This window comes from Solanum lycopersicum, chromosome 11 (genome assembly GCF_036512215.1).
Source record: "Solanum lycopersicum chromosome 11, SLM_r2.1".
Taxonomy (NCBI): Eukaryota; Viridiplantae; Streptophyta; class Magnoliopsida; order Solanales; family Solanaceae; genus Solanum; species Solanum lycopersicum.
In genome coordinates this window covers 58,416,579-58,443,842 of record NC_090810.1, presented here as the reverse complement: position 1 = coordinate 58,443,842, position 27,264 = coordinate 58,416,579, and the positions used below count along the sequence as shown (strand labels likewise).

Genomic DNA, 27,264 nt, shown 5'->3' with positions numbered 1-27,264 from the left:
AATGATTGGCTTATAAGTTTGTCCCCCATTATTGATAAATATTACCTCCATAAGAAATAATTTAAACCCTTGACAGATGTACTTGAATCTCACATCAATAATATAATAAGGATAACAATTCAATTTACCCTTATTCAAGTTTGCAATTCTATTCGACAGAAAATTGTAAAAAAAAATAATCGTTCTTTTTCCTTGCCTGAACGACGGTTCTTCTCGGACGCCTAGGTATTGACTATTGAGTGAGCAGTTATCACTATTTCTGTTTCCCTCAAATTATGATATATTAATTTCAACTCCTCTGACTTATTTTAATACATGGGCTAAATATTAAAGGTAGTGTATGAGTTTTGGACTTAGCCCACTAACTATTAACTTATTATTTATTTAATAAAAGTTTCATCAATTGGATACTCATAGTTATCGAATAGCTAAAAATACCCCTTTAAATTTTTAAAAGGAGTCAAACTAGTCCTAGTTCTCAAAACGACCTAGCGGGTCGTTACAGTTAAGCTTCAATGTTTATGTTCTTTATAGAAAATGCAAAATGTGTAATTGAAATTTATATTTCTGATAAATTTTTGTCTCGCGTCTTTGTTATTTCATTAAAGGCATTAGATACATTTATTATTATTTTTCTATCATGAACTCATAGACATATTTTACCGTCATGATTCACATATTTTTGGTTTGATAGCAAATGCACCATTCTATTTTATGATTTATTTTAATGAATAAAAAATAAATAGTAAAATTAATATTGTTAATTTCAATATCTATACCTTATAACTCACTTCTAAATAAATAAAAAAATTGTAATGATAGTAAGGGACAAAAGTGCAACGCACGTTATCAGAAACTAGTATTATTATAAGTGAGCCGGTCCAACCTTAAAAGTTGAATTACCATTTTGCCCCTCCACTAAATTTAAATAAATTAATTTATTTTTTAAATATTAATATTTAATTATATAATGATAGAATATGAAGTCCAACAACTATACTTTAATTTTTTAGCTATGACATTATAATTATAATTAATTAGGTTAAATTAAATTAGAGTAGAAAACAATAATGTATGAAACTCTTCGAACTTTGTGATACTTTGATTTTTCAATTAACATAAATTTATCTATCATGAAGCAATAATGTGTGAAACTCTTCAAATTTTGTGATTCTTTGAATTTTGAAACAAAAATAAATCTATCTATCATGATTCAATGTGCACCATTAAAAAATTTTGATAGGTGAAAAGGTTAACAAAGAGATTCGAACCCAGGTTCAGCAACATTAAAAGAGTCGTAAGTACCAACCCAAGAGTCATTGGGCCAATTAGATCATTTATTCATTGGATGTTCTATGTAGATGAGCCGAACTTTTAACGGATAACATAAATGAGTCTTTTTTGAAAACACTGTTATAAACCAAATAATTTACCAAGTTCTTTAGCGACAACAGATGAACACAATATCTAACCTCCAAAATAAAATAAAACCAAATGCTGCAAATTAAAAAGGTAAAATTTCCAAGGAGAAATTAAAGAGCCTTATATCAATATACAGTGACTTACATAATTAGTTACCTCTATTCCATATGTGTTGACATGATAAAATGATGATTAGTGAAATTAACAATTTCTTGTTTGTTGTATGATGATATGATACGATGATATGATAAATACGACTATAAGCATAAACACTGTGTAAATCGAATCATTGAAAGAAAAAATAGTATATAATTGAATATCTTAAATTTTCGACAAATTTAACAAATATGAATCACAAGAAAATCCAATTTAGAAATGAATATGATGAATGAGAAATATACATAGAAAAATAATTAGATAGATCCCATATGATGTCTGACAAGAGAGGTATATTGTCCATTTTCATCACTAATAAGAGTATCATGATTTCCTTGTTCTACAATGACTCCATTTTTCACCACACAAATTATGTCTGCTTCTTTGATTGTCGATAATCTGTGTGCTACGATGATTGTAGTTCGATTTACCATGATTTGGTCTAATGCCATTTGGACAACCCTTTCAGATTCTGCATCGAGTGCACTCGTAGCTTCATCCAGCAATAATATTTTTGGATTCTTCATAATAGCTCGTGCAATGGCAATTCGTTGTTTTTGACCACCTGAAAGCTTAACAGCTCGCTCTCCAACAATGGTATCGTACCCCTGAAATCACAGTTTTTGGAGGTTTAGAAACATTGAAAGCACAGAATCTTGAAATAGTTAATGTGTCAGAGGCGGATCCAGAATGTGAAATCTATGTGTTCCTGGAACGACTTACTACAATTGAATTTACAGTCAAATATTTATAGATATTTCAAGATGAGATGACCTGTTGTAAGCCAGAAATGAACTTGTGGGCATTTGCTAGTTTTGTTGCAGCGATTATTTCTGCTTCAGTTGCCTCTCCAGCTTCCTTCCCATACATTATGTTGGCTCGGATTGTGTCGTTAAACAGAACTGGCTCTTGGCTCACAAGCCCCATTTGATGCCTCAGCCATTTCAAATTGAAATTTTGGATGTCAATCCCGTCAAGCATAATTTGACCCGAAGAAAAATTATAATATCGTTGTAAGAGTGAAATCACTGTAGACTTCCCGCAGCCACTTTCTCCGACTAAAGCAACTGACTGTAGGTAAGTAATCAAACATAAATGTTAATATCTAGGAAGACACTGAAGAAGTATGGAGTAGAGGTTATTAGACACGACATGAGATAGGAGGTTAGTTGGATAGTTAAGTGTGGTCACACTTAGTTCTCTGTCCTATTAGCCGTACTATTAGTCTTAATATTACTCTCGTAGTTTCTTGTCCTTTAGGCTTGGTTATTATCTGTGTGTTTTTTCATACTCCGATCATGTTATGACTAACGTTCAGGATTGGTTTGTCAAGTTGTTATTGATATTTTGCCATGACCTATTCATTTATGATATTTCTTTTTCTGTACTGGTTCGAATTGTTTCTTTTTGGAGCTGAAGGTCTATCGGAAACAACCTCTACCACGTAAAACTCCACAGACCCCACTTTCTTATTTTTGGTCCTTAATATATCTGACTAAGCACATTTAACCTTCAATTAATATTGTTGTGTACTTTTGATCCCTCTACTTGTGAATCTTTACAAATTTCCCGTACTATCAACTGTTATAGCATTCTATATGCCAAGTTTTGCTGTTATTCGGATAATATAATTCTAAAAATAATCTAAATGTCACTGTGATTTGAGAGATACACATACCTGTCCGCTCGGAATTGTCAAACTTAAGCCATTAAGAACTTGGATGTCTGGCCTCGTTGCATATGCAAAGCATACTTGTTTAAACTCTATCACTCCTTTGCATTGGTTTAAAGTTAAGCCGTCCTCTTTACTTGAATCTATCTTCGATTTTCTATCTAATATACAGAATATTGAAGCAGCAGCACCCTTAGCTCTTTTTAAATCATTAACGATGAAGCTTGACTGAGAAACGCTTATTGCTGCTAAAAACACAGCAAAGAAAACCTGCAAGGGATAGAATAAAGTTATATGAGGTAAGAGTTACTACTCAGAGAACCTATTTACAGGATCACTTTCTTTTTGGTCTATCTCAACAAAGAATTATACGTTTTATATTTAGAAACTATATAACTTTAAACTTGTCACTTCACCCTCGACGAGATGACTTGTAGGCTTAAAAGTATCTATGATTTTAACGGTATTTTAGCATTTTCCCTTTTTCATTTCTAACTTATCTCATCTCAATGACAAAGTTCAGGTATCAAGATTCAAGGTAGTAGGATTGTATATTGGTTTCTATATAGACTGATGGATGAAAGACGAAGAAAGCTTTCATAATTAAATCAAACTTCTAGTTTCCCTTTTCTATCATTGATTGAGAAAAGAAAGAAGCATCATATATAAAGATGCGAAGTAAATTAAAGCTTACGCGGAAATAATCAGTAAATGTAATTTTGCCATCTTCCATAAGTCGAGCTCCAACGTAACCACTTGCTGCATATACAAGGAATAAAAAGGTAGTTGTAACTCCGTAACTAATCCCACTGATCATTCCTTTTTTGGTCTTTCCCTTAATGTCACTTGCCTTCGTATATAACTCCACTACCTTCTCTTCTGCAGAAAAAGAAGCAATTGTTCTTATACTTCCGACTGCATCGTTGGCTATCTGACTTGCTTGCTCGTACAACTTCTGCAGAAGAAGAAGAAAAGAGAATGTTGACAATTGGGTTTTAAGCTGGTCTCTCGACTCGTGGTGGATTTATACAAGCCAACAGAAACGTAGTGAAAAAGATAATTATAAAACAAACCTTGGATTCTGAACCGAACCCTTGAAGGAGTTTGCTATGAAGATAAGCATTGCCTACCATGAATGGTATCATGGATATGAGAAATAGAGACAACAACCAACTTGCTTGAAAAGCAATCATAGCCGCAACAATTGCAGCTGCAAGATCTTTAGTTATTTTTGCCAATACATCCCCGACTAGAACTTGAACAACAGCTGCATCAGTAGAGAGCTTTGTGGCTAGTCTTCCAACTGAGTTCTCTGTCTCATCAAACCAACCAATTTCCATGTGGACAACCTTTTGAAAGCACATTGATCTAATTCGTCGGATCAACTTACAACCAGCCACAGTAAAAAATAGTGTCTCTAGTGGAGTTGTAATCAGAAGTACTGTTGCAAGAACCATAATCATGAGTGACCAAAACTGTGAATCTTTCTTTAGATCCTCCGGTGGCTCATAAAATGATTTAACAGTGTTGGTTAAAACTATTCCAAAAACGGGGAATACACAACCCGATATTATTGCAATTATTGCTCCCACAAGAATCATAGGAAACTCCGACTTATTAAGATACGCAAGGCGAGTAACTGGATTCTTTTCAAGCTTTGTAGATTCTTCTGAATTAATGTCTGAGCTTTTTGCCAATCTAGTCTCAGGAATTTCTTCAATTGCTGTAATATCATCATTGTTTCTGGATTCTGGTCTTAACTCAGTAGAAAAATGTTGTGCATCATCCAGGCAAAGTTGCTCTTTTGCTTGAGATACATCCTGTGAGCGAATAAGTTGTGAGTATGCTCCCTCTGGATCTTTCAATAGCTCAAAGTGTTCACCTGAGATATATAAATAATGATATTAGCATTCAGTATCCGAGAACATCGGCATGGAAAAGATATCTTGTATTATGGCTTCCCTTTGAATTTATAAATGTTTATACCTTCCTCAACAACTTTGCCTTGATGAACGACAGCAATATTATCAGCATTCCTCACTGTACTTAGGCGATGCGCGACTATTATGGTTGTTCTATCAACCATTATTCTGTCAAGTGCTTCTTGTACAACTCTCTCTGACTCAGCATCTAGAGCACTTGTTGCCTCATCTAGAAGTAAAATACGAGGGTCTTTCAGAATTGCCCTTGCTATAGCAATTCTCTGCTTTTGTCCACCAGAGAGTTGAGTTCCACGTTCACCGACATTTGTCTCTAATCCCTACAAGAAAAATCATTAAGTTAAAAAACAATGTTCATGTACGATCATTCGAATCAAGTCAAACAAAAACATATTAAAAATATGAACCTCAGGTAGCCTATTAATAAATTTAGCTGCATTTGCCTTCTCAATTGCTGCTTCAATTTCTTCTTTGGTGGCTCCCTCTTTCCCATATGCAATATTTTCCTTAATGCTAGTTGAAAATAAAGTAGGTTCTTGACTTACTAGAGCAATTTTCTGTCTAATCCACTTAACCTGAAACTCTTTGAGATTATGTCCGTCTATAAAAATTTCACCTGATTGTGGATCATAGAATCTCTCAATTAAACTAATAATTGTGGACTTCCCACTTCCGCTTCCACCAACCAAAGCAGTAGATTTTCCACTTGGGATTAACAATGAAAAATCGTTGAGTATTCTGTCTGTTGGTCTACTTGGATAGCTAAAACAGACATGTTTTATCTCTATTTCTCCACGGATGTCATCCAAAACTATCCCACTATTGTTGTACACATCAATCTCTGGATTTCTTTTTATAATCTCAAACATCTTGTAAGCAGCAGCTGTCCCTGCTGTAAATGATGCTAAGCAAGGAGATGCCTCACCTATTGAACTACAATATAGTTTTTAAATGATCAGCACATTAAACTTGAAACCATGTTACAAGTTACTCAAGATCGATCGACAAAATACTCACAATGAAGCAGTTAGCACAGCTAGAGCTACGCTCAACACTGAACCTCCTGTGTATCCTTTCTCCAAGATCATCTTTCCACCATACCAGAAAGCCAAAGAATAATTGCAGAAGAGAATAAAATAGGCTGATCCCATGCCTAAGCCATTTGCAAGTCCTTCATGTACACCAGATCTGTATGCCTTCTCTAACGACTTATCATACTTCTCGCAAGCCTCCTTTTCACCTGTGAACGATGCAACCTGTACAAAGTAAAAGTTAGAGAAAGTATGTTTAAATCTGATATAAATTAACATCCCTCGAAGTAAAAACCAATAACATCGCCATGACACATTTGGTTCATTAAAATGACAGGAAAATTAATAAGCTGTAAGGTTGAAGTCTTACTGTTCTGATGGAACTTATTGTTTGCTCAACTACATTAGCTGCTTTAGAATAAGCTTTTTGTGAAAGCGAAGCTTTTCTAGACATGAAGAGGTACATGGTACCAATAACTATCGCCAGTGGAACAATGGGTGATAGCATAACAATTGCTAGAAGCCACCCCTTGATAAACGCAGTAACAAATCCTCCTATTACCATTGCCATGCTCCTTATGAGCCTCCCCACCTGAGCATAAGCAAAACTTTTTTATATAACATATCCATATCCAAAACTTGTTTCTTTTTTACATTTTCAACAACACTCTCGTACCTTCTCGCCCATAGCATCTTGTATGACAAAAATGTCACCAGACATTTTCGCAATAACTTCCCCTGTATTCACTTCCGTATCAAAGAAACTGACGTCTTGTCGCACAGTACTTCTTAAATACAATACCTTTAGTCGTGACACTTGTCGCTCTGCAGTAAGCGTCCAACAAGACACCTCTAACAAAACAAATAACACAAAAAATTTAGCAACTTAGAAAAACAATTAGCACAAACAAAAAATAGTTAGTTAAGACTTACGAAGCAATGATGCTACACCTGCAGCCATGCCCAAATAAACCATTTTTAATGATACCTGAAAAATAACAATGCTTAACAAGAGTCATGATTGTTCATAATATACACATTCTGAAGGATTAGCAACAACAATGTATATGATAACGAATAACAATAGATTAATCATTTCAGGTTTCTTCTTTGGGAAGTTTCATCAAACACCTTCTCTACATAGTTTCATCCATCACATTGTCTACATTGTTAAGGTATTACTAGAGTCACCCATGTTTCATAAACAACATCTCTATCTCCGAACTACTAGGGGATGTTAAATGTGGCATAGCTAAAATTTTCACGAACGAGTTCAAAATCGAACTAACCAAAAGGAGTTCAACATATATAAAAGAAAATATCTTTTAGCCATATATGAATAGTAATTTTTCGTTCGAAGGGGGTTCGAATGACCCTTGACCACAAAGCGAATATACACTCAAACTTCCTCATATATCTCTTTTTATCGAATATGTTATTGTTATAAATAGTTAAAGTAAGTTTCAATAAACACGACATAATTTACTATAAAATCAATAAATATGAAATATTTTAGGTGTATTTTTTTATAATGAACTCTTTAACTTTTTTTTATTTTGACCCTCTCAATTATACTATTCATCTTATATGTTTATGGGAAAAGAGTCTCAACTTTGTCATTTGAATCTGATATATCCCTCGTTATAAAAATGGCTCATATATGCTCGTATCGTTATACAAACGGCTCACATATACCCCTGTCGTTACAAAATGGCTCACATATACCCTTCATTTAACGGAAGTTTTTAGTTTTAAATTTATATTTATTACTTCTAATTTTTTTAAAAAAATTATTTAGGGGTATATATGATTCTTCTATCAAAGTTCAAGGTATATTTTAATTTTTTTTTATACATAAATTATTTTTTGACTTCTTTTATTATAATTATTTGAATTTCTTATTCTTATTTTGTTTTTTTATTTCATTCCTTAGTTTAAAGAATAAAAAATTAAACTATTTTTTTTGTGTATTGTAATTTAATTTCGTATTCGAAGAAAAAATATGGTCATCTACAATAAGTTTTACAAGAATATTAGTGAAACATAAATAAATTTGATTATCAAAATAATAATTATAAATTAGTCATTGAAACAAAAAAAAGTCAAAAAAATATGTTTGACGAGTATTAAATTTACTCATATGGGATTATATTTTTTAGAAAAAAATAATAAAAATTTAGATTAAAATTATTTTTTTTTTCATTTCCGTTAGATCAAAAGGGTATATGTGAATCATTTGTTTACAAGTAGGGGTATATATGAGTCACTTTCATAACAAGGGGTATATCAGCTCTAAATGACAAAGTTGAGGGGTATATCAGACCCTTCTCCCTATGTTTATTTATTTAGTTATATTTTCAACACGCTCACTCATATATCAGTCTTAATTTTCCTTTTCCCCGAGACCTTGCTTGTTTTGATTCCATAATGTAGTTACTTTTTTTAAAAAAAAAAACTATTTACTTAATTATATTTTTAACACGATCTATTACATTCGAACTATAAACTTTTACGTGATTCAAAAGTGAATAGGGAAACTATATAAAAGAAATTGATTCATTCATCAGACTCATAACCTAAAGATTGCAGGTTCAAATCACGTTATTATTCCAGCCTAATCATTAAAACATTGTTCACAAGGGAACTAAGTGTCAAATAAATGACTATAAATACAAACACAAAGCGCGAAGACAGTTTTACTAGTAATCTAATGGTAACATAAATTTATGAAAATAAATTACCTTGGAAACTTGTTGAAGCACCCCTGAACTTTGATTTTGTCCAAATGAGTCCACCAAATCTCCAAAGAACACAGGCAAAATAACTAAAGATAGTCCATTGCCAAAAGCACCTATTGCTCCCAAAAACATCAATATTTTGTCAGTATTATCAGCAAATGAAAAGAGTTTGTAAAGTGAAATAGTTTTAGTGTCAATATTTCTCTCTTTCTTAATTTCATTTGATTTTTCTGACATTTTTTCACTAAATATTGAAGAGGACCCTTCAAAACTATTGTTGTTATTAGTCACTTTTTTGGTCCTCTTGAGAAATTAATTGTTGATCTAACAAGTAATAGATATATTTGTAGAGGGGATTTAATCTATTAAAATGGAATAATTAAATAAGAACCTAGATGCTTTGCACGTTTTGAGATTTTTTTCTTCAAGGATATATAAAAGATCAATTAGTTGGCTAATGAATCACAAAATATATATATGGCAGCTGTGAAGTTCTTTAGTTTATTAATTGATCAACAATTAGTTTGGTTACAACTGATATTTTATATGTTTTTATAACTTTTATCGAGCATATAAATATTAGACATTTAAATTTGTGTAAAATTGAAAAAAAACAGACAAGATATTCATCCTATGTTGCATCTTAGATGGCAATTCGTGTTATACTAATATTACGTCTTGTAAGATGTGTATGTTTACTTATTTAATTTTACACAAATTTATGTGTCTATTTGTGTACATTCAAAATTGAAGGACTTGGATGTCAACCGAAGACAGTACGTATTATATCATAGTTATGTATTTTGTGTTTTTTTGAAAATGTAAAGATCGATATTCGTGAGGGGATTGTTGGATTCCGTAAGGTGTGGATTAAAATTGAGTATGTGTTTTCTCAAAACGATGTAATATGAATACACATTTTCACATTGAATATGTTTGTGATTTTCTGATGAAAGAGCGATTACATCTGTTCACACTATTCTTTATTGAATATAAATATTTACTGCTTCCTCGAATTTTAACTTACGAAAATTTTATATTACTCTATTTTTGAAAGATTTAAATTTGATTTGACTACATTTTAGTATTCATTATACGCAACATAAATGTGTTTGATCTATTTCATCTCGAAAGAAAATAATCATATACCTCAAATACTAAGAAGGGATTAAGTTTTTTAAAATAAATAAATAAATTTAGTAAACTTGTTTTTTTATTTTTTTATTTTTTATCTTTTTACTTAAATTGATATATCAACTCACAGACTTGCACGTTGTTTAATTAAATTTATTTAAATAGAGCAAGCAAGCACGTCATGCAATAAATTAATTACTTTCTTGATGTTTAAATTACAACATGATTTTTTTAAAAACAATTAGCCTAAATCTTTAATATGATTGATTATATTCTCTTAAATATTCAAAATCAAATTATTTATTGAAACAAGAAAGCACGTCATTTCCTCTAAATTTAATAAAATTATTATACTGATGGTCAACAATTTTTTTTATATATTTTCCTATCACATGGCTGTACTTTTTAATTCAATTTTATAGCTACAATTAAAATCTGGAATAATATAATAATTAGCAACAAATTTTCAAAGATCTTATCTCAAATTTATATATCGAATTTCAATTTTTTCCTCCCTTTTAATTTTATACTATTATTTATCAAAATAAAAGAACGTGCCAAGTATAATTTGCACTGCTTTTTTAGTTTAATTTTGTAATTTAACGTGTTGCCATTACAAAATTGTTTTTCATACTATTATTAATACGAAATTTCGAATAATAACATGGGGATAAAATTCTTTAAGAATACACCGTTGGATTCATAAATAATTTAGTTTTAGAGATAATGATTAATTTTTTTAAAAAAATATTACTTTTTTTGTGAATTTTTTACATGAACTATTTATTCTTCGTATTTCAAAATCTGAAGTAGATATGATCATTAACTATTTATTAAAATAATTTCAAAGTTAATTAAATTAAGCGTTTAAATATAATCGTCAAAAGATCTGTAACTTAATTTACACATAAAATTTCGTCCATATATATTGATTAACTCATTAATTTCTAGATGTATTATAATAAATAATTGATGATATTATGTAAGAACCTTGCAAAACAAATGATACCTTGGATGTTTATAATCTATTATTAAAAAAAAATAAAAAATCTTCAATTCTTTATTTTTAAACACAAAGAGGAAGTGTTTACCGCATCATCAAATATATATCGAGACGTATTTTAATAAATTGTTGGTGATAATTTAAGAGGAAAAAAATAGTGATATTTTCAATTTTGGCCCAAATCTCTTAGCATTACTATTTTATTAATTACAAATAGATGCAGAAAATAACTAATTAGTCAACATCTACAGCTCATCTAAAGCTTCTCCAGGTGTAATTTATACTCCATCTGTCTCAATTTATATGACTTATTTTTTAATTAATTTTTTTTAAAATGGATACGTTTCTATATTAAAATAACAATTTCATTTTAAAATATTCATTTTAAATCATAAATTTTATTTTTCCTGTGTTAAATCAAACAAACTCGTTAATTATTTTGCTAGCCTATATAATTGTGATTATGGAAGTGTAAAAGACACATTCAAAAACTTTTTTTGATAGCTAAAATGGCATCATCAACCATTCTTTCTAGGAAAATGATTAAACTTTTATCCCCAACTCCATCTTCACTTAGACATCACAAATTATCTTTCATGGATTGCATAAACCTTCCTCAATATTCCCCATTTGCCTTCTTATACCCTAAACCTAAAAATCATACCAAAACACAAATATCACAAATTCTTGAAAACTCCCTTTCAAAAGTACTATCCTCTTATTATCCCTTCGCGGGACGAATCAAGGATAATAACACCTACGTCGATTGCAATGACATTGGTGTTGAGTATTTAAATGTCAGAATAAATCATTCGATGTCCGATATTCTCAATAGCCGCTGTAATGATGTTGCGGATATAGTCTACCCAAAAGACTTGCCTTGGAGTAGTAGCGTGAATCGAAGTCCACTAGTGATTCAGTTAAGTCATTTTGATTGTGGTGGAATAGGACTTGGTGTGTGTTTGTCACACAAAATTGTTGATGGATATTGTATAGCTAAATTCATTAGTGATTGGGCCAATACAGCTCGAGACATGGATTTCAAACCATCAATTAAATTCAATGCATCTACATTTTTTCCACTAATCGAGGGTGCACCAAATATTATGTCTATAAATAGTTCTCCTCAATCACAACGATACGTGTCAAGAGCCTACAATTTCTCATCCTCGAACTTAAAAAGACTCAAAAGGAGCATTACCGGAGTTCAAAATCCAACTCGCGTTGAAGTTGCGACGTCACTTATTCATAAATGTGGGGCGATTGCGTCGATGAAAAATTTGGGCTCGTTTAAACCATCTTTGATAAGCCAGGTAATAAATTTACGCCCTTTAATTCCGCTAGACACGATGGGAAATGCGACGTGTATCTATAGCATAATAGCAACGACGGAAAACGAGATAGAGTTGCCTAACTACGTCGCTCAGATGCAAAATGTTAAACAACAAATTCGAAACGAGTTGAAGAATCTAGATACGGATAAGATAGTTCCATATACACTTGAAAAAGTGAGAGGCATTGTAGACATAATGGAGAAGGATATATTTGATATTTATTTATCAACAAGTGTACACAATTTTGGACTATATAGTAAGGCTAATTTTGGATGGGGCAAGCCTATAAAAGTTTCTAATACAAAATATCCAACTAAGAAAAGTATCATGCTTTTTGATGACCCAAGTGAAGAAGGGATAGATGCACAAATCACCTTAACAGAAGATGAAATGGCAATTTTTCAAGAGGACAAAGAGCTTCTAGAGTTTGCTTCTCCAATGGTTCAATCAACAAAATAAATTTTTTAAGGGTGTCTTACGTTATTTTATTTCTTATTTTGAGAATGTTTTACAAGTTTGATTTATATTTCAACTTATTTCTTTTGTAATTTTGATGAATTTGATTTCGATTTACCATACTAGCTTAGGTTTAGTATTTCGATTTATGCAATCCATGAAAGATAATTTGTGTTGTCTAAGTGAAGATGGAGTTGGGGATAAAAGTTTAATCATTTTCCTAGAAAGAATTTTTGATGATGCCATTTTAGTTATCAAGAAAAGTTTGAATGTGTCCTTTACACTTCCATAATCACAATTATATAGGCTAGCAAAATAATTACGAGTTTGTTTGACTTAACACAGAATAAATATATTAAAATTAAATTGTTATTTTTTAATATAGCAACGAATCGTTTTTTTAAAAAAAAAAATTGATTAAAAAAAGTTTGATATAAATCGAGATGAATCGAAGTATAAACTAAACATGGAGAAGCTTTTAATTGTTTGGAGTTTCACACGACACATATGGAGGTGTCTAGACCTTTTTTGACAATTCTTTAATTAGAGCATCTCATTAATTCGTGATAATAATAACAATTTAGTGAATCTTATTGATCTTACCTTTAATTTAATGGGGTTGTGATCAAGAAGAATATTTTTTATATTATTTCTAGTAATTATTTAAACAATAAGAACAAAAAAGATTATTTTGTGCTTATTTGTTATCACAAGAAAAAGATGCTATTTTCTTCCCTCAAAGTTGGCATAGTGGCGCTTTATTTTAATGAATATAAGCGGAATATATGAGTTGGACAAAAATATTAGTTTTAGCTCAAATTCAATATATAAAATCAAATTCATAAGCATTCATAATGTTGATATTTCGAAATTCAAAACTCTTGAGATTTAAATTTTATACCTAATCTGATTCATATCCTTAATAGTACTAAAATAAGGATCATAACAATATCAATAGCCTATAAGTTACGAAAATTTAATTCATGTAAAGCTAGGACTAAACAATTAAAAGATAATACAATATTTTATTGTAAAAAAAATCTTTTACTCAAAGTAAGAAAAGTCACAACTTGCAAAATGTATAATTTCAGCAATCATTTTCCACTAACTTCAAAGAAAGGTTTTAGATTAAATTTTATAGTTTAAAGGACTAATTTCAGCACAATTAATTATATTTGTTATTGCTACTTTCAAGAAGTCAACCATGTTTGTTACATACTTCACCACATGCATAACTATTCACTTCAAATTAGGAATTATTACACTTAATAAATAACCCTAGAACTTATATTATCATGTTCACATTTCGATCGTGAATATTTTATCGTTCTTTTGATATTTAACATGATAAATATATAGATATAGAATGATTTTTTTTTATAAAATATAAATTCTAGGTTAAATTTTAAACTTAAAATATAAAATTATGATATAAAATTCTCTGTTATATAGTGTATTAAATATCAAAATATTTTATCAAAATTTATAGATCTTAGAGATTATATTTCTATAAAAATTGTTAATCATTATATTATATTAGATGGTTATTGTATTCTGACTAAAATATCATTAAGAATTCATCTGATACGAATGATAAGAAGTAATGAATCTCGGGATTAATTTTTTAATAAAGTTATTCCATAATAGTTGAGATAAATTACAAAAATAACTAAATCACAAAATCAATTATCTTAAAATTGTAATTATCAGTTTTATTTATCGTTGAGAATGGAGTAAATAATCTCCAAATAACAAACAAATAAGCCCTTAAAGTACAAGATACCCTTCAGATACAAAAACATCATACATTTTTATTTAGTTTTTTCACATTTTTCTATTCACATTTTGCCCATATTTTTCAGTCCACACTTTACACAAATAACCTTAACAATATGCACATATAATATATGATATGCACATATAATATATGATATTGTCCTATCAAACGTATTTAGAACATGTTACACTTTTCTTCAATGTGACACAACACGTTCTAAGAGTATTTTGCGGAATTAGCAATCTTTATAAGATTTTATATATATATATATATATATATATATATATATATATATATATATATATATATATATATATATATATATATATAATTGTATTGGAATTCGGAACTAATCTTATATAGGTTTTATATGGTAATTTTGTGTTATACGTTATGTATATTATATGTCACGTATGATACGTGTGTCTTCTTTTCAATTTTAAATAAATGTAAGTGTCTATTTATTTACGCTCAATGTCGGAGGGCATGAATGCTAGCTGAAGTCAAGTTAAATGACATATTTATGTATTATATATTATTTTTAGGGAAACTTACATAAATATACTACAAATAAACAATATTTACCATGTATAGCAATAATATTTTTTTCATTGTATCACTTTTAATACATTTATAATACACTTTTAATTCATATTACAAAAAAATAATTTATTATTCACATATAATACAAGTTTTATTGATGGATAATATATTTATCACACATTTTAATACACTTATAATACAATGTGTCAACTTCTTAACAAACAAGCATAATATATTTTTAAAAATAGTTATGACACAAATGTATTGTATAAATAATTCACTTTTAATACATATTGCAAATTTAACACAGTATTGATATAAATGGTAATAAATAAAAAAATTATCGCTAAAATCAGTCATTATTTATTAAAAGACATTCATCCAAGTAATTTTTCCTACATTATATGTGCATATTGTTGGGTTACATTACTTATGTAAAGTGTGAACTAAAAAATGTGGGCGAAATGTGAACAGAAAAATATGAAAAAACTAAAGGAAAAATGCACAAGTATCCTCTCAACCTAAGCCCGAAATTCTAAAGACACTTATACTATACTGAGGTCCTATTTCCCCTTGAATTTATTTTATAAGTAATTTTCTATCCCTTTTCGACCTAAGTGGCAGTAGCTTGAAAAAAAATCAATCAGCGTTGGGCCCACAAGATAGTGCCACATAGGCCAAAAAGGGGTACAAAATTATTAATAAAATAAGTTCAGGGGAGTAATAGAACCTTAGTATAATATAAGTGTGTCTTTGAAATTTCGGTCATAGGTTGAGGGGGTACTTATGCATTATCCCAAAACTAAATAAAAACGTATGGTGTTTTTGTATCTGAAGGGTATGTTGTACTTTAAGGGCTTATTTGTTTGTTATTCGGAGATTATTTATTGGGACAATTGTATATAATAGCAAATTGGAGTGGCTACTGTTTGATTTAATTGTGCTCCATAACAAACGTTTGCCAAAGTTTGCTAGTCCCCTCTCTTCCAAAACACTCTCTCGCCACTCTCTCATTCTCGCTCGCCACTCTCCCTCTGCTCTTATACAACAGAAATGTATAATTGTATTTCTGTTTTGTATAAAGCGAGAGAAAATTGTATATACACATGCAAAAACATATATCTTCGTGCTATACACTTAATTATACAATTTACAAACATTTTACTTCGATTCAATTGTATACAAATGCAAATTTTATAAAAATATTGCAGCGAAAAAGGCCAGTGAATCATATAATTGCAGTGAAATACAATTTTCTCTCGCTTTATACAACAGAAGTGTATAAATTGTGTTTCTGTTTTTGAATAAAGCGAGATAAAAACATATATCTTCTTCCTATACACTTATAATTATACAATATACAAACATTTTACTTCGATTTAATTGTATGCAAAGCAAATTTTATACACATATTGCAACGAAATAGGCTAGCGAATTATACAATTGCAGTGAAATAGGCCAGAGAATTATATAATTGCAGCGAAATAGGCCAGCGAATTATATAATTTAGGCCAGTGAATCATACAATTGTATATATATATAGCGAGACCAGCGAGTTATACAATTTAGGCCAGAGAATTATACAATTGTATATGTATAGCGAATTATATAGTTATATGTTTGCTATATAGCAAAATTATGCAAACTTTGCTATAAACATACAAATATAAATTTTTTGTTTACTATATATGAAAATTGCCCTTATTTATTTCATCCTCAACAATAAATAAAAATATATTAAAATTTTAGGATAATTGATTTTGTGATTAGTTATTTTGTAATTTTATCTCAACTATTATGAAATAACTTCATTCAAAAATTAATCTCAAGATCTATTATTTCTTATCATTCTAACCAAACGAGTCCTTTATGATAACATAGTCAGAATATAACAATCATCTAACTACAACAATTAAGCTTAACAACCGTCTTTATAACAAATTAAACATGCTATTTATAAAAGGACAATTTTCACATATAGCAAATAAGAAATTCATATTTGTATGATATAGCAAAGTTTGCATAATTGCGCTCCATAGAAACATAGAAACTGTATAATTCGCAATACATATACAGTTGAAGCAAATTGTATAAAACGAAATGTATAAAACAAGAAAGAGAAAGACATTTGGGAAGAGAACTATATAAAAACGAAGTGTATATAACGAATTGTATTATTATAAGTGTATAGAACGATTATATACAATTTGAAATTGTATAAAATGAGAAAGAGAGAAATACAAAAGAGACTTGACAAGGAATATACATTGAATCGAATTGTATAAAATGAGAAAGAGAGAAGTTAGATACAATTTGAAAATTGTATAAAACGAGAAAGAGAGAAAGGCAAAGGAAACCGGGCAGGGGAGTATTTTTATTGTATAATTATAAGTGTATAGGACGAAAATATATGTACTTGCATGTGTATATACAATTTTCTTACGCTTTATACAAACAGAAACACAATTTATACATTTCGCTTCTGTTTGTATAAATGAGAAAGGCGAGGGTGGCGAGCAAGATTTGGGAGAGTGGAGAGCGAGATCTGGAAGAGGGGAGAGAGGGGAACAAAAATATATGTATTTATACAATTTCTCTGTTGTATACAATTAGAAATAATTTTTATACACTTGTGTTTGTATAAAAAGTGAGGAAGCGATCGAGAGATTGGAGGAGAGTGGCGAGTGAGATATTTGGGAGAGAGGCGCCTGGCAAGTTTTTGCAGACGTTTGCTATGAAACGCAATTAAATCAAACCCTAGCTACTCCATTTATTATAGGTTATTAGTTTGCTATTATATACAATTTTCCTTTTATAAAATTATACCGATATATATATGACAACTATAATATATAATAATAATAATAATTTATATAGAAATATAATCTCTAAGATTATCAATAATAGATCTACAAATTTTGACCAAATATTTTGATATTTTAATACACTAAATGATAAAGAATTTTATATTTCAAATATAAAAATTAACCTACGAATTTATATTTTATTATAAAAGAAAAGTCACCATTCTATATCTACATAGTTGTCCTGTCAAAATATCAAAAGAATGATAAAATATTGACGATCAGAATATGAACATAATAATATAAGTTCTAGGGTTATTATTTAGTATAATACTTCCTAATTTGAAGTGAATAGTTTTGCATTTGGCGTTGTAATAGACAAGTTTGACTTCTTAAAAAGTAGCACTAATAATTATAGTTAATTCTACTCGATTAGTCCCTTAAATTATAAAATTTAATCTAAAACCTTCCTTTGAAGTTAGTGGAAATGGTTGCTGAAATCATACATCTTGTAAATCGTGATTTTCTTCTCTTGAGCAAGGGATTTTTTCATAGTAATATTTTGTGTTATCTTTGTTAGTTGTTTAGTGTTAGCTTTGTATGAACCAAATTTTCCTAACTTACAGGCTATTTTGATTTCTTCAATAATATTATTGTGATCCTTATTTAGTACTATTAAGGATGTCAAATCGAGATAGATATAAAATTTAAATCCTACGAGTTTTGAGTTTTAGAATACCAACCTTAAGTATGCTGTTAAATGAATAACTATTAATTTGATTTTGCATATTAAATTTGAGCCAAAACTAATAAATTTTATTGAACTCGTATATTCCACTTCTATTCATTAAAAAGAGGGAAACTTTCACATATTGTCACTTATAAAAAATTAATTACTCTTCATAGCTATAGTATGATAATTACAATTTGTAGCTACATGTCATATGGAGGAGAGAGACGAGCAAGACTAGGAGAGAGAAGAGAGAGGCGAGAGAGAAGGGGGAAGGAGTGAGAGAAAGGTGAATTGTATATGTATATTGGTTAGATAATTGTATATTATACATACATATTTGTATATATGGCAAGAGAGGTTGGGAGAGCGAGGAGAGAGGCGAGCGAGATCGAGAGAGGGAGGAGAGAGACGAGAGAAAGAGGTCAGAGAGTGGAAGAGAGGTGAATTGTATTCGTATATAATTGTATATAACTGTATATTATACATATACATTTGTATAAATGGTAAGCGAGATTTAGAGAGGGAGGAGAGAGGCGAGTGAGATTGAGAGAGGGAGGAGAGAGGCGAGTGAGAGAGGGCAAAGAGTGGGAGAGAGGTGAATTATATATGTATATTATAATATGTATTTGTATATCCTGCGGAATTATACATATACAAACATGACTAATTATACAAACTCGAAGTCAACTCACGTAACTAATGTATAATGTTAGTCGCAAGTGGTAATTATAGCCTATAGCTATAATGAGTAATTAAATAATATAAGTTTGCTTAGCCGCATAATTTTTTTTTTTTAAAAAAAGCGCCACTTAGCCAACTTTTTAAGGGAAGAAAATAGCATCTTTTTCTTGTGATATAAACAAGCACAAAATAATCCTTTTAATCTTATTTTTTAAATAATTACTAGAAATGAAATAGAAAAAAAAGTATTTTAAAATATATTCTTCTTGATCACAACCCCATTAAAATAAAGGTAAGATCAATGAGATTCACTAAATTATTATTATTTTAATCACTAATGAGATGCTCTAATTAAAGAATGCCAAAAAAAGGTCTAGTCATCTCCAAATATGTCATGTGAAACTCCAAACAAATTAAAGCACATGAAAAATAATTTTATGTCTTGAGAAAAGATGCAATGAAGGTTTATTTAATTATTCAATTTCAATTTTTGACTATTGTTTAGCTTTATAAATAATAAAATAATAACTTTACCTATTCTTATAAAGCCATCTATTAATAATACGTGAACATATTAAAAATAATAAAATAATAACTTTACCTATTCTTATAAAGCCATCTATTAATAATACGTGAACATATTAAAAAAATAAGTATTTCTAAAAATAAAGTGACAGATGTAATTCTTTTATTTATTATTAGTAAAAAAAAGTCAATCTCTAGATAATACGAATTATAAAAATTAATGAAGTTTGAATTCTCTATGGCTTATAGGATATGGATACCATATATATTATCTTCATTATATGGTATACTATATTATCACCATTTCATTCATAAACTAAACAAAAAATTTATGACGCGTTAAAAAATTTTATGTTAAGAAAATGTAAGTGTGTGAACATACTAAAAAAGATAATATTAGGAATAAAGATATCGATGACAAGGTGAGAATAATTTTCGTGGCGTAAAAGATAAAAGAAGCAAAATTTAGATAATTTAAATGTATGAAGGGAAAATGTGCAGATGCCCAAGTGATGAGGTGCAACAAGTTGAATCCAGTGGGTCCAAGAAGAGATAAATGTAGGTTAAAAAGTATAAGACCCACTCCACTACCGGTCCTACCATTACGATGTAGAACGAGAGCTCGTGTAGATCCTTTTATTCCAGCGTAACGGTAGTAAAACGTAATAAAATATAATAACCGCCTAATATAAGGGACAGAGCTATGGTAAACTCAACCCAAAATATGAAATTCAAAGGGCCCGGACAATACACGATACTACTCCAGATTATAAAGGAACATAACCTTAGAATATCTTGTTTTTCTTTAATTCCATCGAAATCATCACATTAATTCGTGATTGTTACTGTTCCCTTTAATAGTTTTTTTTTTACGATAATTCTCTTTTCACATACCTACGTATTGTACTTTTGAGCTGAGGATCATTCGAAAACGAATAAAACAAAAACACCAAGTTGGAAAATGAAAGAAAAGCATTGGAGAGAAAAGAGTGGTCCAAAGAAAAGCCAAAAAATTGCAAAAAAAAGGACTTATTAAAATGATTAATAATCACAATGTGCCGGAATATTACAAAATAGATTCCGGGCCGGCCCAACAATGTATTTCTCAACTCCGGTCAGCTAAATCCTGCCCGCGGTCAGTTCTAATTTTATTTACTTAAAACCCCTTTACTTTTTCTCAATATGAATTTTTTCTTCAAAAATTTCAAAAAAAAATTCAGTTTGTAATGAAAGAGTGAAGAATTCGAAGATCCAATATCTGCCTTAATTATCTATCACTGTAAGAAATTGATCTTCTTTTATGAGTTCATTTGTTAGTATAATTTATTTATTTATTATAATTTTTCTGATTTTTTTTTTCGTTTTATTTGGTGAATTTCTTGATTTTGTGGTGTGTTTATGTTGTGGAGAAGTTTGAAAAGATTGAATTTTTATGGTTTAATTTGATGTTTTATGTGGTGGGTTAGACGTATAATTTAGGGTTTTGGTAGATGACTTGAGTTGACTACTTTTTGGAGAGGGTGTGGAGCTAGCAAGGACCGAGGGGGGTTTGTTATGAATATCGTGTTCGGTGGAAAATTATACTGTTTATATATGGTTAAAATTATTATTTTTTTACGTGTGTATATACCTGAAATGTGATGTTTGATACATGGGGTGAAGTTAAATAGCTGGTGAAATTATAAGGGTGATTGTAATTATGAATTTTTCATATATTAAAATTTGGGGTTTTTGTTCTTGTATATCTTGTTGTACTTGAGCTGAGGGTCTTTTGGAAACAATCTCTTTAACTTAACGAGGTAGTGGTAAGTCTCTCCAGACCTCACTTGTGGGATTTCAGTGGGTATGTTGTTGTTGTATATCGGTTGACTATATCTACAACAACGATGATGCTTCACTTTTAAATGAAATGTTAGAGCTGGGATATGAACTTCTCTAAATTGTTTCATTTAAATACTTAATTTTGGAGAAGAAGGTGAAATGCTCATTAAGCTAATTTTGGAGAAGAAGGTGAAATGCTCATTAGCTTAAAAATTAGTGTTAAGATGAAATGCAATATATGATATGATATGATACAAGGGGTGACTTGATGAGCTGATGAAATCACAAGTCGTTAAGTTTCAAAGAATCTCTAGTTTCTAAATTTACAGGAGGATAATGAGCATGCACACTGAAAAAGTCCTAAGAAGCTAAGAAGAAAAGGATTAGCTTCTGAATTGAGCTACACAGATGGAGTAAGGCGAGAGAAGAGATAAGGAGAGATATTATTGATCTGATGATGAATGAACTAGCTTATACGCTTAACCTCGTTTTTTTCTATAAAGTAATTAACTTCATTAATGAAGAGATAAGGAGATATATTATCGTTGTTGATAACAGGGAATGTTGTACTTACACTACTATAGACTTGTCAATTTTGGAGTAGAAGGGCGAAGTTGGATAGCAACAGTGGTGGACTCGGGATTTTAAAGTCATGGATTCTCGACTGGCTTAACTAGAGTTGCTATAGCATATAGGCACTAAGTAATAGCGTGCAACTATTTGATATTTGATGGTGAAACTATCTAACAAGTAAACTATGATTAATAACAGCTAAAAAGATTTTTTTTATAATTTTCCTTGGTGTTTACATACCATAAAAACATATATAGTGTCATCAATGCTTACACTGAATTCATTTCCAAAATCAAAATTCATTGCAAAATTATTAGCTTTAGATTAGCATACCTTGAAAGTTCCTAAATTTGCACAAAAAATGTTTTGAACTATATTTAATTGGTCTCTCAGTCTCAGAAATCAATAGAAAAAAATAGAGGAAGGAGGGAATCACCTCTGCACAAAATCCAACTATTGAGACCACGGAGAGGGATAAGAAGAAAGTTGAAGCTTCATTGGGGGAAAAAGAGCTCTAATAGAGGAGTAAGAAGGACGTCGTTGAGGAAGAGCAATTTCTCATTGAAAGGGAAAAAGAAAAAAAAAGAGATGGTTGTTTTGGAGCAGAGTGGAAATTGGGAAGAAAGTAAAAATAAAAATGAGAAACTAAAAAGGAATAACAACAAAGTAAAAAGTATCATCTGAAAAAGACAAATTGCTCGAGCGGAGATTTGATCCCGCAGCACGAGGAAATACAGAGCTGCTTCATCTGCCTTAGCCAAATCGTACCCACTGACCTTTTCTGAGTCTTTGGTTGCTCGATCATACTTCAGCATTTTTTGCCTCTATAAATACTTAAACCCCAGTCAAAAGCAGTTGGTGCTCGAGCCACTGTAGTACTTTGATGGTTAGGTCACTTCTAATAAATGATGAGTTAACTGAGGTATAGGTGAATTAGTTGGCCAGAGAATTGTTATAATAATGTAAAAAGGGGTATCTGGTACAAAATTTCACATGGAATCAAGGAAAACCGGAGCATTTCAAGAGGACTAGATCTTTTGCTTCTCTGTGTGGTGAATTTCAGGAAGTACTGCTCTTTTATTTGTTTTGCTGACTTTGAAATTCTTATAGTACTTTTGAAGTCTGTGTCATTATTTTTTGTAGATAAATGAAATGTATCAGCCCAAAGGCGTTCCCAGTTCAAGCTTAGCACACAACAATGCTGCTGTCAATAGTCAGTCATTAGACTGTGGTGGCGGTTCAATGGACCCTTCCTGTGGAGGCAACAACAGTTCTAGTCTTGCCTCAAAGCAACGTCTGCGTTGGACCAATGAGCTTCATGAACGATTTGTTGATGCTGTAGCACAACTTGGTGGCCCAGATAGTAAGTTTCTGGACTTCCACTTTGTTCAGCCCCCCCCTCCCCCCCCCCCCTGCCTATGGACCCCAACGTCTATGTTGGAGTGGCTTGGGTGCTACCTTTGTTGGAACCATTATAGTGGGGTGCAGGGACCTAACTGCATATGCTGAAATGCTCTCAGTTTAACACCCTTTTCCGGCAAAATAAACAACCTATCTAGATCAAATATTATTTTTTGTACATATACCTTAATTCTTAAACACCTTAACAAAGACGCTTGCTCAAGCATATACAAATCATAAATAACCGAGGGTAGATTTTTACGTAAAAGCAAGCTTTCTCCCAAGAATCAAGGGGGTCAAATTTCACTTGATCCAACTGTTGGTTATCGTTTCATATATTTGCTCAAGCCATAGCTTTATGCAACATAGTGGGGAAAAAAGGAAACGACAGCTTTATCTTAATCTTTTCAATTGGAGATATAGAATCGACCTTTGGTAAATTTGCAAGATGCTACAAGTTTCAATTTGTATGTTTATATAATCTGTGATTTTTTTTAAAATTTTTTTTCTTGAAGCTGAAGAAGCTTTATGATCTGTGTGGTCTTCCATCAGTTAAATCATCAAATGATCTAGATTTGACAACTGTAATCACTAATACACCTTTTTCCTAATTAATGCTTACACTTCTTCCTTTTCTGAACGTCCCAAAACGTCTGACTATTCAACTGAAAGTATTACGACTTTATCTAACTACTTTAAGTTTCTAGAATTCAGATTTATCTAAGTTATCAAAATTTAAGCTTTAATTTGATGATTTCTCTTTCAAACTAAACTCTCAGCTTTTATAAAATATTTAGTCCACTGTAACTACTACTTGTATAATATATAAGTCAAGCTATCTTATACTCCATGCCAGTCAAACAATGTTACAAAAAGAGGAGGACGGAGGGAGTAAAAACTCTTTGAGGAGTGTACAAAGTTATCCTGTATTTGCTCGTGTGTACATGTGGTGTAGGGGCAGTATGTTAGAAAATCCAGCCTATCTTTTGGATGGCCTTTATATGTAACTGCTGTACTGTTAGGACCTCTTGCACTTCTGCTTTACCTCCTTGGTGCTCTTCATTAATAAAATTACCTTCCTTTGTGATAAAAGATTCTAAGAGCTTTTCTATGGTTCAGGAGCTACACCGAAAGGCGTTCTTAGAGTCATGGGTGTACAAGGGCTTACCATATACCATGTAAAAAGCCATTTACAGGTATAGATACATTCACCATGTTTGTACATCTTTTCTTTCGGGGTTGTGTTGCTTGTAACTGACTTGCATCTATTTTCCTGTTGATTCAGAAATATCGACTTGCTAAATATCTTCCAGATTCCTCATCTGATGGTAGGTTCTGATGGAATTCAAAATCTTCATGGTTGCGTACTACTTATATTTTGAACCTAGCTTGATTATTTGAAAATGTGGCTGAGGTTGGTTCTTCTCCAATAATGCTAACTTAGTGATGTGGCTTCATCTTGTGATTGCAAGGGAAAAACTCTGATAAGAAAGAACCAAGAGATATGCTTTCAAGTTTGGATGGTTCATCGTGAGTAGATTTTTCCTTGTTGCTTCTGTAGATCTCTTTTGAATGCTCACCAACTGAGAATGTATCTGAGCTTGTCTTGTACTCTTATCATGGCCGTTAAGGCGGTCTTTTGTTTAAAAAAATTGAAGTGGTTTCTATTTTTAAGGATCTTAAATATTTGACCTGAGAGAGAATTGTTTGTTAACAGAGGAGTGGAAATCACTACGGCTCTAAAGCTGCAGATGGAGGTGCAAAAGAGACTGCATGAACAACTGGAGGTATGTTCTTTTAATTATTTTTAGGTAAGATATAGTTATAGTCCCCAGGAAACATTTTATTGACAGGTAAACAATTGTGGTTCAGAGTTTATTCTTGTTGCTTTGTGTAGCAAGAATATCCTTCTCTTGTCCAATGGGAAAATTGTCTTCTATAAGTTGCAAAAAATAATAAGCAAATGATAGCCACGGACTTCTAATTTTTGCTTTAACCTTTTGTTTTTCAACATTACCGCTTAAACAAAGACCTGCAAGAATCCTTTTTCTTCATTTACGTAACTTGTCTGAAGAAAGTTTAGATGCATCAGTAAGTAAGCTGCATCTCTTAAAATGTGGTCTTATATTTATGCTAGTCATGAAAGCAGAGAGCAACTGCACTAGCGTGATATACACCATCCTTGCATTGTAAATGAAATGGAATAATGTAGCAGAAAGTATAAACTTTCCTCGTTTTCTAGTGGTTGAGATGGTAGAGACTAAGCCTTCCACATGGTTCTAAGCTATTACGAAGAGGAATGATGCACAATGAGAGGAATAATGCAAAAAATGTAACAGAAAGATTATCTTTTTCGTAGGTTAGCAATATTCCGTGTTAGAGGATCAAAACTCCCATATGTCTGACCATTTTCAGGCAGACTGTTGGACATGCGCATTGGGGGCAGAAAGACTATCTTTTTTCGTAGGTTAACAATATCCTGTGTTAGAGGATCAAAACTCCCATGTCTTACCATTTTCAGGTTAACTGTTGGACATGCGCATTCGCACAGCTAACAAACGAAGTGTTCATACGTTATAGACTAGCTTCATCATGCTCAAGAACATTTCCTAGTCACTGATAGAGTTTATCTATTGTTTCACCAAAGAGCACATGATTAATTGACCATTCTTTATGAAATGGACCGTAATTTAGTTGGGTAAAGTTAAATTCATCTTTACTTTATTTCTCCCGAGTTTGGTAAGCATATTATCCTGCATGAGGGACTCCTGTTAATGAAGTGCTGCAGAAGTTTTATGCTTGTGACTACCCTCATTTTTTCTTACATTAACAGGTGCAGAAACAGCTACAACTTAGAATAGAAGCTCAAGGTAAGTATTTGAAGAAAATAATCGAAGAGCAACAGCGGTTGAGTGGAGTTCTTTCAGACGTTCCTGGTTCTGGGGTCACTGCTCTTCCAACTGGTGACAACGGCCCAGAATCTGATAGCAGGACTGATCCAGGAACTCCTGCACCGTCATCTGAGGCTCCTCATGTTGATAAGCCTGTAAATGCACATACCTCAACCAAGAGCCTTTCTATGGACGAATCATTCTCCTCACATCATTCTCCTCTCAGTCCAGACTCTGATTGCCAAGAAACTTCGCTAATGGAGAGCCCTAACGGGGAGAGTTCCTCAAAGAAACAACGAGTGGGCAACGTGGCACTTCCACATCAGATATTGGAATCAAGCGTGAGCCCACCATACCAGCAGCCACATTCAGTTTTTATGATGAGGGACCAATTTAATCATACATCAGGATTATCTCTTGATATCGAGGATCATAAAGTTTCTGGTAGCAACATATAGTTATTCGATATTCGATGTCCTGCATCCTTCTTGTATTGTGCAACATGACTTCAATTCATCTAATTCTGTAACCTTTGATTGTCATATATATATATATATAGTACTCATTTGGTCTACCTCTTGGTTTCTAATGCAGTTGGTTTATGTTGCTCTTTTATCTCCAGGCTTAAC

General features: G+C 31.2%; 3 protein-coding genes across 9 annotated transcripts; 2 read left to right on the top strand and 1 right to left on the bottom strand.

Annotated features, from left to right (window-relative positions):
- Positions 1 to 1,711: 1,711 nt before the first annotated feature.
- On the bottom strand, positions 1,712 to 9,299 carry ABCB18 (ABC transporter B family member 18). 5 transcript variants are annotated; one of them, XM_019211207.3, is made up of 13 exons: positions 7,353 to 7,512; positions 7,155 to 7,209; positions 7,024 to 7,073; positions 6,898 to 6,959; positions 6,592 to 6,813; positions 6,208 to 6,446; positions 5,598 to 6,123; positions 5,237 to 5,510; positions 4,324 to 5,132; positions 3,945 to 4,205; positions 3,257 to 3,520; positions 2,353 to 2,649; positions 1,712 to 2,186 (listed from the first exon to the last, which is right to left on the bottom strand). In XM_019211207.3, the coding sequence occupies exons 1-13, from the start codon at positions 7,369 to 7,371 to the stop codon at positions 1,836 to 1,838; spliced, it is 3,429 nt and encodes a 1,142-aa protein (XP_019066752.1). In that variant the 5' UTR covers positions 7,372 to 7,512; the 3' UTR covers positions 1,712 to 1,835. The 5 variants fall into 5 exon arrangements, with proteins under 5 accessions (XP_019066752.1, XP_010313352.1, XP_010313354.1 ...); XM_010315050.4 differs by lacking the exon at positions 7,353 to 7,512 and adding an exon at positions 8,963 to 9,299 and having other exon boundaries at positions 6,898 to 7,073; XM_010315052.4 differs by having other exon boundaries at positions 6,898 to 7,073; positions 7,511 to 7,645.
- Positions 9,300 to 11,582: 2,283 nt separating this feature from the next.
- LOC104644770 (acylsugar acyltransferase 3-like) lies at positions 11,583 to 12,978 on the top strand. The gene has a single exon (XM_010315049.4). The coding sequence runs from the start codon at positions 11,606 to 11,608 to the stop codon at positions 12,887 to 12,889; it is 1,284 nt and encodes a 427-aa protein (XP_010313351.3). The 5' UTR covers positions 11,583 to 11,605; the 3' UTR covers positions 12,890 to 12,978.
- Positions 12,979 to 21,004: 8,026 nt separating this feature from the next.
- On the top strand, positions 21,005 to 27,209 carry LOC101257437 (protein PHR1-LIKE 1-like). 3 transcript variants are annotated; one of them, XM_010315048.4, is made up of 7 exons: positions 21,005 to 21,084; positions 23,487 to 23,706; positions 24,864 to 24,940; positions 25,030 to 25,072; positions 25,217 to 25,274; positions 25,462 to 25,531; positions 26,578 to 27,209. In XM_010315048.4, the coding sequence occupies exons 2-7, from the start codon at positions 23,496 to 23,498 to the stop codon at positions 27,091 to 27,093; spliced, it is 975 nt and encodes a 324-aa protein (XP_010313350.1). In that variant the 5' UTR covers positions 21,005 to 21,084; positions 23,487 to 23,495; the 3' UTR covers positions 27,094 to 27,209. The 3 variants fall into 3 exon arrangements, with proteins under 3 accessions (XP_010313350.1, XP_069146794.1, NP_001307345.1); XM_069290693.1 differs by lacking the exon at positions 21,005 to 21,084 and adding an exon at positions 21,129 to 21,228 and having other exon boundaries at positions 22,737 to 23,706; NM_001320416.1 differs by lacking the exon at positions 21,005 to 21,084 and adding an exon at positions 21,141 to 21,228 and having other exon boundaries at positions 26,578 to 27,200.
- Positions 27,210 to 27,264: the final 55 nt, after the last annotated feature.